Source organism: Semicossyphus pulcher, unplaced genomic scaffold (assembly GCF_022749685.1).
Source record: "Semicossyphus pulcher isolate SPU_LCO1_2020_fin unplaced genomic scaffold, fSemPul1.0.p SCAF_12, whole genome shotgun sequence".
Classification (NCBI taxonomy): domain Eukaryota; kingdom Metazoa; phylum Chordata; class Actinopteri; order Labriformes; family Labridae; genus Semicossyphus; species Semicossyphus pulcher.
Genome location: NW_027211626.1, coordinates 5913529 through 5926332, shown reverse-complemented (window position 1 = coordinate 5926332; position 12804 = coordinate 5913529). Strand labels below are relative to the sequence as shown.

Below are 12804 nucleotides of genomic sequence, written 5' to 3'. Positions count from 1 at the left end.
GAAAAAGACAAATTGATTACAACAGAATCCACAGCTCAAACAAAGACAAAGCATGTTATTTGTGCAGTACAGTTAAAAAAAAAATTCACATTCCTTCATGCATACTAGTGTGAGCAGCAGCTTTGTTTTCCTCTAATCTATAATAGTAATTAAATAAATAAGTCCTGGTTACAGCTTGTAATAGCTTTTAAACTTCAATAATACACATTTAAGTTAAACACGAATAGCTTACCAAATCTTGCTGTTTCACACATTGTCTTGCAGCTTTACATGTAAAAGACACAGAATGGAATCACAAAGCTCTCAGATAGTGTAGCTCTGATAAGGCACTTGTTTACAGCATTTGTCCTTGACTGATAACACTTTGAGTCTTTGGTCGTTTTCTACAGCTTCTGAGGTTGAGCTTCCACTGCTTCGTACTGAATCCAGCTCCAGTCCTGATCCTACAGAGAAAACAAACACATCACATTTATACTAATAAATGTACAGCTCTGCATCAACCATCTACTTTAACATTTTCCTGCCACGTTAAAATATAACCTTGATGTTGAACAGGTGAACCTGCATGATCACATCATTCTGCTTTATCTGCTTATAAAAATAATTGCTATTCAAAATCATTCATCCTCTCTATAATCAGATAACTAAATGTAGGTTTGCTTGACAGACTTATTTCAACCTTTTATAAAGAATAAGTTTAGATCTTATTCTGTACTTTAAGTCTTACTTATAATTTATTGCTGTCTGTACGTTGTTGTTCTTTTATATGTTTTTTTATGTACAAGCTGCTCTAGTAAAGGCTGAGTGCAAGAAGGGAAAGATGCACAATAAACTGCATAGACACTAATATTTGCAACAACCAATCAACAATTTTCAGCATTGAAATCACATACAAGCTGTTAATCTAGGAGTCTCTTTATATGCACAATTTTTCTCCCTCACACCTGTACACCGTACCTTGATACTGTGCTCCATCTCCTGGGTGGCGTTTTGCAGCAGGGAAGTAAGCAGACTCTGATAGTGCTGATTCTCATCCAGTAGCTGATGAACAGTTTCACTGAAAGAAGGCAAATATTCTGAATGGACTTGAGAAATGATTGTCAATTCATGTTAGGATTATACATATTATAGAGAAATATATTATCTTCCAGACTTCTGAGACTTCAATACTGTTTAATTCAATAGTAATTGATTAGATTGTGAGTGCTGCTTCTATAAGCTACAAGACTTCAAAGTGCATGCGGTGACATCTTGTGGCAGCTTTGTGTTTTGCAGCAGCTGGCTATTCAACCATTCAACTCATTATACACAGTGAACATTAACACATATTATATAGTATAGTACATACACCTGAAATACATACTAATCTCTATGAAACTTTTGGCAAGGAATTAGGACTTGCACAGATTGTACCTGTCAGTGGGTCGTTGCAGAAGTGATGGTGCTGGAGAATTGTTCTGGGCCTAAACACACACACACATACAGTGCATTATTTAGCATATACATTTAGTATTACATTACTTTAATCACCATCAATATCACTGAATGCTAAGGATAGTTTTCAGTGATGCTATTTGTATTTTACTCACACAGGCAATCTTGAGAAGGTACCAGAACTCTTTCTGTCTTTTCATTTGCATCTGCATCACAGCTGCCTCTGCAGTTTTTATGTTCTCTACTGCCCTCTCCAACTTTGGGAACAAACCAACGATGCGTTGCTTACACACCAAAATTGTACTACGGAGAGAAAAACAATAGAAGGAAACCGCAAATGTCACACAGAGAACTGTAAAATGATACTTCAGCCGGTTTGGAATACACCTGTTAAAAGGTTACCTGAGGTGGGTGTACAGATCTTTGAGCACTCTGTCCTGGTTTTGAACCATTTGGAGGATGGTCTTCACCATGTCTGAGCTGTCACTGTAGCCATGTGGAGGGTCAGGACCTGTAAAAACACACACTCCTATTATCATCCGTGTGCTATCATCAGACTGCATCCCGCCTCGTTATTCCCATTCACAGCCATGCTAAAATAAACAATGGGGACCTCTGTGTCACATTTGTTATGCAAATTTCATCCATAGCAACAAGCGTCATTAAATTCCTGACTGATGTAATGGCTAAATACAAAATTACAATTACTACCTTGCTCTTCAATGACTCAGAAAACAATCAAGTTGCAGTTTAGATCCACCCATGTGTTAACCCCCAGTGTTACTGAGGTTAGGACGAAGAACGTATTTATGTGAAAATATTTCAAGAAAACTTTACCCTAAATACAACACAATGCCATTAAGCCTACTTTAAACACAATATTTTACAAGAGGGAGCGAACAGGTTTGCAAAGGGTAGAGTGAGGGGAGATTTTCCCATAATTGATCACTAACGGCAAAGATAAAAAACAAAAAATATACCAGATGTAATAAAATTCTCTCAAAGTGTTGCACAGTTGTTGCTTTCACAAAAATGAACCGACTGATTGATGTAAAAAAAAACCAGAAAACACAAGTAGCTTAAATAAGCAGGAGCTCCTATCACACATTTCTATCATTTAAAATGCAACGATTGTACTTACTTTTGCATTTAGCTTTCAGCTGCTTGTAGAGTTCAATAGCCTTTGCCTCACTGAAAAAAACAAGAGAGAGTTAAAGGAGCAATTCGCCCCTGGAAAAAGCCCGTCAGTCAAAGCTGGTGCTCTCTGTAATCGATTGAGGCAATAATATTTGAAATTGATGCCATAGCTGTGGAGAAAGTTGTACAACCAGCTCGTAGTTTCGCCCATTCTACATTCCTACAACACCCAGCTTGCATTGTGCCCCACCCTTGCGGCCCAGTGAGAGACACTGGAGTGCTATACTACCATTTTCCAGTCAAGGACATTGATCGCTGCAGGCAATGGCTCAGAACGGTACAGAATCCAAAATACGACGAGAATATACCGGTGGATCGTCTAAAAAATCTGCGGGTCTGCAGTCTACATTTCAAACCTGACGATTTTGAACGAGACATGACAGCGGAGGTGGGCGTCCTAGATTGAGGAAGTGTAGTTTAGCGAGCTCCCTGGCCTCCGCCAGATGACACGCTTTACTTTGTCTGGCGGAGGTTTTCCAGGATTCATTGGAGAAGCAGGTAGCATCCTCCAAAGGCACATAGCAAAATTGGATTTTCTTCTACCATAATGGCATTAACTCCCCATAATAGCATGATAGGACTGAGGTTGAAAATTGTCGAACTGGCCCTTTAACGTATGTATGGCACAGTTAAGGTTCAAGTATATGTTTAAGTTGCATTAAAACATGTCAGGTGCTCATAGGTTGCTGTGACCTTCCTTCTGTTCACAAGTACCATAAAGAGGTCCCTTTTTAAACGCTTTACAGAAAGGCTACAGGCCTGGTTCTATTTACAAAGATAGTCTGAAGTTTATATGCTGTAAATATAAAGCTTCAACAGTCTGACTTATTCACATCAAGTGGATAGCTTCTTAAATCAAAGTATGTTCAGTTCCAAATTCTTGTACTTCCGTAGACAGAGTTTCCTTGCTGAGCTGTAGCAAGACAGTAATGCCAAGAGTTCCTTATAACTTATATCAAACACTGTTTCACGTATATCGGCACCTGGCTGTTGTTTTAAGACCAACCTGCAATCACAAAAAGGTGAAACTGAATTAATTATATTGTAAATGTAACGAGATACTTACAGCTGCTCCATTACATCCCCCTGTTTTCTGGCAATTGGGCTTCTCTGCAACTCCACGATCTCAGAATGTAGAGCTACTATCTCTTCATCCAGATACCCCACATCTGCAACCTACAGCGGAAAACACTCTGAGCACTTACTGTGTATACTACAAGCAAGTTTATGAATTAAATAACTGTCCTACCTTCATAAACTCGTCGGCTTTCTCTTCGTTTTCCTGCCAGGTTTTCAGCAGTTTTTCAGAAGCTTCACAAAAACACACAGCAGAGTCAGTACAAGGCTCCAGTTATGACTTTAAAAAATGTTTCCCAGCAGGAGATTAACATCCACTCACAGATGCCGTTGTGTGTCTGCTTGGTGTATTGCTCGAGGTCGTGCTGGATGCTCGTCTTAAAAAAAGCCAGTTTGGCTTTAAGCTGCTGCGACTGGGAGAACAGCAGGTTCTTGAACCGTGTTAGGTTGGTGTTGTATCGCAGCAGGCTCAGCCTACACATGCACAAACACAAGGTGAGAGGTAAAGATATTTCAGAGTGTGTGGGTGTATGTATACGAGTGTGTTTGTGCACTTACATGGCAGCCCGCTGTCCCTGGTACAGGCGAAGGTAGTCCTCTTTCAGTCCGCAGACGTAGTGGACTGCTTCCCCCCACACTTTTCTTAGTGCAGACAATGGGAGCTGCGTCTTTGTCTCCCTGACTGAGATAACACACAGTTCACAAAGACACAGGATCCTCACATTAACTGTGATAACAGAATTCAGAAGTAGAGATGTTACAATACCAGTATCAGAAATGCCCCACAAAAAAAATGGGGACTTTTTATTTTGTATTACTCCCAAACAGTAGCCTACACAGCAACAAAATATTTACTGTGGGTGCCACTAGCAACTACTGCTTTAGAGCAGCAAAGATGATCACTTGATGATAGTAAGGAACAGTACATTTCTAGTTGAGCATGTAACATTAGCAAAAGCTAGCAAAATGCCAGCAGTGTTTTCCCATAACATATTCTTAAACTGAATGAAAGTTAAGATTAGTTAAGAAAAAAACTAAACAAGAATGCAGGTCAGTGTTAAAAATTTCTTTGATGCTCTTTGTTAGTCTGAATGTCATGAGGTACCACGAGCCGAGCTACCGCTAATGTTAGCTCAGTAGGGTTTTTACATTAGAATTCAGAACACTAAGCCAGGCCATTCAACAATGATAGTAATCATATCACATTCATACACTGTTTGTTGTATATAGCTGTTAATAATATGTATATTTTTTTTTATTGCAGTGGTGTTGGAGGGGTGTTCAGTATCTGCCAACACTCCAGTTTAGTTACTGGAATCGGCGCTGGGAAGGAAAAATATGGTATAGAAAGATCTCAATTTCAAAATACTTGCGGTTTCAAAAAATATCAACAAAGAACCACATTTTTCTGACCCAGAACTCCCTGTAAAGAAGGAACTATAAATCTCAGTGTTGATCCCCCTTTTCCACTTAATTTTCATATTCCAGAATATTTGTCTATAGACCTTATAAAATAACAATTGGAAGATCTACTAATTGTTGTTGGATCATTTTACAGCTTGGTATACATTAATATAACTCACCTATAAAGTTGACACTGTCTGGCAGAGGTCTGGCAGTCAGCGGTCCAGAGTATTTGGTCAGGCTCTTATCAAACAGGAAGACTATGCTGCTGTCCCAACCACGCTGCAAAGCAGAGAACCTAACAATTATAATGTTTTCAAACATGGATATAGAAAACAACAGGCCTCTGCTGCGTTTGCACTTGTGGCTGGGCTTGTTGACATTTGATTTATTGTGTGTGAGTCACATACCAATCCATCCGGCAGACAGTGTGAGGGTGGCCAACGTGGGTCGAGGGAGATTCCCGTCTCCAGCAGCAGCTCTTGACTCAGCGGGGGGATGTGCGTTTGAGTGTTTTTCTCCAGGCGAAGCTGCAGGGAGTGTAAGCTCTCCTCAGCACCCAAAACAAGCGAGTGCAGCTGTGCTGATGTCATGTCCAACACATGAATAACCTGCAGAAATAAAGGCACAAAGTGAGGAGGTTTGCTTCCTAACCTGGGATAGATTAAACCTTAAATATCAAAATAACATCTGTTTTAAGTGAGTTTAAACACAGGATAGATTGAGGTTATTAACCTTCATGTTGAGAATATTCTGTAGAGCTGTGTAGAAGCACGGCTTGTTTGTGTCAGGATCCAGCCCTCCACCTCGTGCACTTGGGTCCCACAGTAAGAGCATCTGCAGAAGAGACTCAACTGGTTCCAGCAGCGGTCTATAAACACACACACAGGTTAGGTGCGAGTCAGAATAAGCAATGCTTGGCTTGCAGGTTAAGAAAAAGGGTATTTTCTGTCTCTACCTGCTGAGATTGTTGGGATAAGGGAGACGTGTGGAGAATCTGACTTCTCCATTCATGTCCTCAACTGCCATGATGTCTTTGGGACCTTTGTTCTTGACTTTACTCGTCCTACAAAAGCCAGTAAACATGCACTCAGACGGAGCAGGGGATAAAGCCAAGAACAACAGCACTGGATCCAAGTGTACCAAACATAAAAAAAACGGTATAAATTCTTGTTACTTTTGTCTCCATCTCCAACACACAGATATTATACAGATAAATAAAGCGTGCAGTCGCCGAGTTTGTTTACTGTTCATTCATTATCTGAATTTAGTCTGTAGTGCATTATAGATTTCATATATGAAGTAATAAGAGAATGTAAAAACTGCAGAAAAGAAATGCATTGCCGCCATGTTGACTCACCACTGTACAGGCTGCATGTTGTGTAAAAAGGGGCGAAAGCCGCAAGTGCATTCAAAGATCACCGTCCCAAAGCTCCAGTAGTCCACAGTTACAGTGTAGGCTTTACTCTCAAACAGCTCTGGAGCCTGAAACACATTCAGATTGATTCATAAAGCGTTGAAATATATTTTAAAAACATTGCTTCCAGAGAAATGGGTTACTAATTCAACACTCACCAAATACTGCAGAGTCCCGACAAAGGATGTACAAAGACTTGCCTGATCTAAGTCTTTTGCATAACCCAGATCTATGATTTTATGGACGAGCTGGAGGAAAGTTTCATAATGAGAGAGAGGCACAGAAAACCACAGAACATGAAATTACAGATAACACAGGCTGTATGTATGTACAAAGGAAATGAGTTACCTTCCCACCAACTTCCTGCAGAACGATGTTCCCTGGTTTGAGGTCTCTGTGAATGATCTTATTCTCATGAAGATACTGGATAGCAGAACCTGTGTATGTAGAATAAAAAATATTCCTTAGACATTACGCATCAATATTTTACTTATTGTAATAAAAAATAAGATGAGGAAAATACTACCTATGTCACTGAGCAGCGAGAGGACTTCACTTTCCTTTAGCCCACAACAGTTTTCTGGTTTACTCAACACCTAAAGAAAGATGCATAAGACGTTAACAGGGCAATGTTTGATGAGACAACAAATGGTCTGCGGTCCGTAGAAAATACCCACTTTGTACCTTGCGTAGGTCTCCTCTTGAGCAGTACTCCATGGCCAGTGGAGGTAAGTCATTTATAGCGATGGAGCTCAACTCCTCTGGCACTTCTCTGGCCTGAACTACGTTAAAATGGTTCAGCCTTTAACAGAAAGAGAGCCAAACTTAATATGCAGAAAATGTGCAGTGAAGTTTGTTCTTGGGTTTGTTAACACAAGTGGATCATTTACACTCACTTCTTCATGATCTGAATCTCTCTGCTCCAGCGGTCTTTATTTTTGGCGTTCAGCTCCTGGCGGCAAAGTTTCACAGCAATCTTCTCTCCCAACTCCTGCTCCGAACACATACAGTGAATAAAACCAAGCTGAACACACACTGGGGTCTGGGCTTTATATATTGTGTTTTAGCAGAACTTACAAGATGCTGGCAAAGGTAGACATGCCCAAAGCTTCCCATGCCAAGTTTCTCCTTTATCTCCCAGGAGCCGCACAGCTGGCTCTGTCTGAGGGCAGCCCGCTCCATGGTGTGACTGGTGGAGCAGCTGGGCGAGAAGGTAGTTTGCTACAGACCTGAGACAAAAAGACACAAAATAAAAAAAGATGTCACTGTCCAGAAACATTATGTGAATCTTTAACAAGGCCTATGAACCACAAGTCGTTTTATAGAAGCACGTACACATCTGTCCTCTGTGCATCTGTAAGGAAAACAGGGTTACAATTGACAGGAAATGTTCTCTAGTACATATTATAATGGTTTTCTTGCTGGGAGGATATCACAATGTTAGTAAACCAGTTCACACTCTAGTTAAAATAGTTATATTTATACCAAACACCTTTTAAATCCCAGTGTTTACTTCCCACACGGATGAACAGTTCAGTCGTTATATAGCTTTGGCCTTAGCTGTCCAAGTGAACCCAAGTTTAAGAGCCATTTTTTACCATTAAATTATTTATTCATTACCAATGTAAGGTTCAATGAAGTCAAATAACTCAAATACTGAACAGTCTACTAAAAGCAACACCTCACTCAAAACACCTAATAAACTTACCTGTCAAGAAGGTCCACAGTTGACTTACTTTAGATGTCAGAACATTGTTGCTTTCAGTTAGCTAACCGTGTTGTTTACGGTTCTTTTCGTATTTATTGTGTATAAAGAAGGTTAAATCGGCGATATAATTCCTTCAACCTTTACGGGTAATAAAATGTTGCTTTTAATTCAAAGTTTATGACGTGTTTTCGTTATATTTTCGGTTAGAAAGGCACAGCGAGAGACGTACAATCGACTTCTCTGCTCAAAGTGAAACCCCGCATTCACGTGGTGTCAGAATAATCGGAAAAATCAGTTACCCACTCGGAAAATTCACGCGAAGGCTCCCTCAAGGCTGAACACCAACTCGGAAAGTCGGAGAAATTGTTGATACACGACTTGATATGTTGACAGACGTGACGTCATAATACGCATGAATACGGCGTAGCAAAATAAATGTTTGATTGATGGTCAAAATGATTTGCATATCAATTTTGGCGTAATTGTAATTTTGTATATAGTATTAGGTTGTAACCATTTGTTGATGTCTACTTGGAGTGATCTAGTTTAGTACTGAACAATAAAATACAATTGTTTTTGTATCACTACTTTAAATTCATGGACACACCTTAATCGAAAGAACGAGTTGCCAACACGGGAAATGGGACCCTCCGAGGAACACGTGAAAGCAGCAAAGTGTAGGTTGACAAGCAAGACGTTGTGTCTGCGCATGCGCGTTTCCTTCAGCAAGCCTTTCTGCAGGACTACTCCCTCTGTGGGGGGATTTCCCATCCCAGCAACACATCAAGTAGCTGAAAACATTGTTTATTTAAAATCAGCGGGAATTTAAGCATTAAATGTAACTTTTTTTTCCATTTTGTCCTATCATTCCACCGCTGCTGCTGAGAATATTTCCAAAACCTTGATAATGTCTTAATATTTTTCACTAGATGGTGCCATATGCACAGCTTCAGTCATGATCCAACTTCAAATACAGTACTGCACAGCATACAGACTGAATGGGTCAAATATGAAAGGCTGTGTAGTAGTTAGAAAATGTACACAGATATTCACATGAAGATCAAAATGTTCTTCTTAAGAGAGGCAAATGCAAACACACAAAATAAAACCATAAAACATAAATAAACAGCAAATAATCTTCATATACACAATAGACATGAGTTCACCTGTTCAAAACAACAACTTGCCTATCAAGTGTTTTTTTCTTTCATTTTTTGCGATCTATTTTTTTGTGTGTCTGTAATAATTTATGGTCACAATAGTGTGACTCATCAGGGATAACTCATAATTTCTCAATCTATTTAACTAAAGATGACATCACAGTTGGCCATGAGAAATTAGTCAAAAAGTGTGACAACATATTTAAAACCTTAGTGTCTTAGTGCTGATGCAATGAGGGCCAGTGTTGTTGTTGGTAACTTGGTAACAAAATACTCTAGAACTGTCTTCTGTGGCTTTTGTTGTGTTTGTGAAGCAAGACGGGCTTCGGGGCGATATGCAAAAGTATAAACATACAATTATAAAACCTCAATTCAGTTTGTTGTTGTCTGTTGCAGACTTTTAACATGTCCAGCTGAATCTGAAAGTAATTGAAGGTTATAATAAACAGAGTTGGGAAGTAACAAAGTAAAAATCCGCTTTACTGTACTTTTTTTTTTCAGGTATCTGTACTTTACTAGAGTATTAATTTTTCTGACAACTTTTTACTTTTACTCCCTACATTTGAACATAAAAAATCTGTACTTTCGACTGCTTACATTTTCAAAACAGGCTCGTTACTTTAGTTTTAATGCATGTTAGGAGAATTATTATTATTTTTGGTCTCTGCACGCTGCCCTCCCAACATCAAGACTGATTTCAAAGCTGTAAAAAATGATCCAGGAGCTCATTTGGGACCTCAGTTCAGTTCAGTCTTTATTATTCTGTCTGAAATTCAGCTTGCAGCAAAACCAGACAATGTCCAGTATTAAAAAACAAAGAAAACTATCATAGTGTGCCGAGGACATTTTTCGTTTTGTCCAGTTATCAAAAGAGGTATCGTGTATTGCTGACGTTCAAAATTCTGGTGTTGTTACAACTCTAGAACAAAGTTAATGTTCATTATTCGCAGTTTATAGTTTTATTTTATTATAAGTTTAAGTTTAACCATCTTTGAATTATTATTATTATTATTATTGTGAGGTTTAGTTAGCTTTGCACAGAAGTGGTCGGTAAAATGTCCTTCAGAGGAATACTTTTTACTTTTGTACTAAAGTACATTCAGAGCCTGTTCTTTCTTACTTTTACTCGAGTAAAGGAGTTGAATCAGTACTTCTACTTTTACCAAAGTCTTTTTTTTGCACAAGTATCTATACTTCTACTTAAGTATAGAATGTGTGTACCTTTGCCACCTCTGATACTAAATAACATGTTACTGAAACCAATAAAAGGTGTATGCATGCACACCAGCACTAATCGCAGCTTCTCTAAACCGCTTTCACAACTTTACAGCTTTATTTGAAGGAATTCCACTTTTTCTCAGTTCACTGGAAAGGAGAAGCAGTCAGGTATCTTGTGATTAAAAAGAGAAGTTGAAAACGTGTGATTTTAAATTCCCATAACTTGATTGCAGCCCTTGAGGCGTGTGAAAATAAAAGATCTCAGTGGTTCTCTGTCTGTTTTACCTCCACTGGTTTTGTGTTTGTCCCTTTAGGACCAGGAGCCAGAGGACGGCTCAAACGGCCATCAGGGTTTGAGTTGAAGACTTTACTTTCTAATGATAAGAAGAAGAGAACATAAGAATCAACTTAACTACTTTCAGTTTCAAGGTTCAGTTTCACAGAAGATGAAATAACCACACTTAAATGAAGAGAGCAGGCACTTTAAGGAAGTTTGTTCATATCTGTCAAGGTAAATTGTGTCATATGATGCTTAAAGATTGAATGTGACTCATAATCTGTAGCTTCTATTTCTCATCTTTACTTCCTCATTTTCTCTGCAGTGATGTCATCCTGTTGTGTGCAGACTCTCTAGAAGCTCCTACATGTTATAACTGTGCACTGACCTGTCACAGGAAATCACACTTAAAAGCCGTGGTAACGCACACGTACTTTTAACTTGTGTGTTTCAAGCCATGCAGAAGTGCAGCTACAAATTCTTATCCATACCTTTGTGCAATCTCTTTTAATCTTTTCTTCAGTGAAATAAACCTGTAGTAATTTTTGTTGGTGTGATATCTACAAATGCATCATTACATTGGGTTGTGTGTTTTTTTGTGTGTATTTTTATGTGGGAAAAAAAAAGATTTAATCATACTTTTTGTGTTTTTAAGCTCCATTTCCATCAGATTTGTTCCGTCAAAGATTATTTTGAACAAGATGCGAGAAAAGTTTGGATAAAAAAGACAAAAAGGAGTTAATTATGTTCATTAAAGACAGAGAACAGTCAGCTGATAATGTAATAATTAAGACAATGAGTTTTCTCTTTAACTTAAAGGAGCAACCTTTTCCAAGAAATTACTATTATTATCTATTTATTACTGTGGTTCTGTGAAAATATTTGTTGTAGTTTTTAACTTTATCATGTGTTTTGGTTGCTTCACTGACACTTCTTTGTACATTTGTGCAATGAAGTCATTTTTCTAACTGGGAGAAATTGACTGCTTTTGCTGTAAAAGAGGATGACGCTACCTTCTAGGGACTCTCTTTGGACGATAATGGGATTTTTTAGAAAAAGATAATTTATTGCCCTTTTGTCTTTATTAGATTGGATAGTGAAGATGGACAGGAAATGTGGGGAGGAGAGAGAGGGGTTGGACGTGCTTTCAAGAAGACTTACTGGGAAGACATGCAGAGGTGACTGTCAGAGGCTACAAAGATTTAGTACCAAGTTATATAAGAGAGCGCTGCAGTTAATGATTTTTAATGCAAGATGGAATCATGGCTAAAATCAACCCAATGTACCCATCACACATAAACGCAAACAGCTGTTGTGTTTGTATTGTGTTTCCTGCCCTTGGATAACAAATGCAAATGAGCTTAGAGCTAACTCTGGTACAGTTAAGAAGCTGTGCATTGTCCCTGTAAGATAAACAAATAAGTTTAAAAAAAAAGGGGCCATAAGTAGGAGTCAAACCTCGGCCGATGCTTCAAGGACTGTAGCCTCAGAACATGGGGCGCCTGTTCTACCAACCTGAGCTAAACCAGCCCCTATTAGTGGACGTTTGACATGATATATGAGGATTGTTCTTAAGCAAGGTGCCTCAACAGGGGCTTCTTTTTATTCTCTCTGCTTGCCCGGTAGATCATGTTTGAGGCCTCTAGCACGGCACTTCCTTATACAGAATGATCATCACTCCTCTTTGGTAGCTGTAGAGATTAAACAGAGTTTATAGACTTTGTTCATGAAGATAGCAGGAACTCAAAGAGGTGAGTTTGGAGTCTAAGAGAGGAGAATAAGGAGGGTGAATTGTGCAAAGACTGTAAGAGTCAAAATGACTGAATCAGACACTCCAGGTTGCAGCTGTCTTCAGACACAGACGTCTCGGGTTTCCCCGAGTTGGCTAATTTCTGTGCAATACGAACTTCTT

At 38.9% G+C, this 12804-nt stretch overlaps 1 protein-coding gene across 2 annotated transcripts; it reads right to left on the bottom strand.

Annotated features, from left to right (window-relative positions):
- On the bottom strand, positions 1–8483 carry LOC138588305 (inhibitor of nuclear factor kappa-B kinase subunit alpha-like). Of its 2 annotated transcripts, XM_069658337.1 has the most exons (22): positions 8238–8483; positions 7607–7758; positions 7426–7520; positions 7214–7331; positions 7056–7125; positions 6878–6966; positions 6688–6777; positions 6473–6597; positions 6071–6178; positions 5848–5983; positions 5523–5723; positions 5292–5394; positions 4267–4390; positions 4031–4182; positions 3881–3942; positions 3698–3807; positions 2576–2625; positions 1837–1945; positions 1590–1737; positions 1414–1463; positions 958–1057; positions 1–443 (listed from the first exon to the last, which is right to left on the bottom strand). In XM_069658337.1, the coding sequence occupies exons 2-22, from the start codon at positions 7709–7711 to the stop codon at positions 384–386; spliced, it is 2205 nt and encodes a 734-aa protein (XP_069514438.1). In that variant the 5' UTR covers positions 7712–7758; positions 8238–8483; the 3' UTR covers positions 1–383. The 2 variants fall into 2 exon arrangements, with proteins under 2 accessions (XP_069514438.1, XP_069514439.1); XM_069658338.1 differs by lacking the exons at positions 7607–7758; positions 8238–8483 and having other exon boundaries at positions 7207–7331; positions 7426–7511.
- Positions 8484–12804: the final 4321 nt, after the last annotated feature.

Bases quoted from the DNA above. Each gene is read 5' to 3' on its own strand.
- LOC138588305 (XM_069658337.1), bottom strand. From the start codon at position 7,711: ATGGAGCGGGCTGCCCTCAGACAGAGCCAGCTGTGCGGCTCCTGGGAG. The intron at 7,521-7,606 runs GTAAGTTCTGCT...TGTTCGGAGCAG, and splicing joins TCTACCTTTGCCAGCATCTT to GAGTTGGGAGAGAAGATTGC. The intron at 1,738-1,836 runs GTAACCTTTTAA...TTCTCTCCGTAG, and splicing joins GATCTGTACACCCACCTCAG to TACAATTTTGGTGTGTAAGC.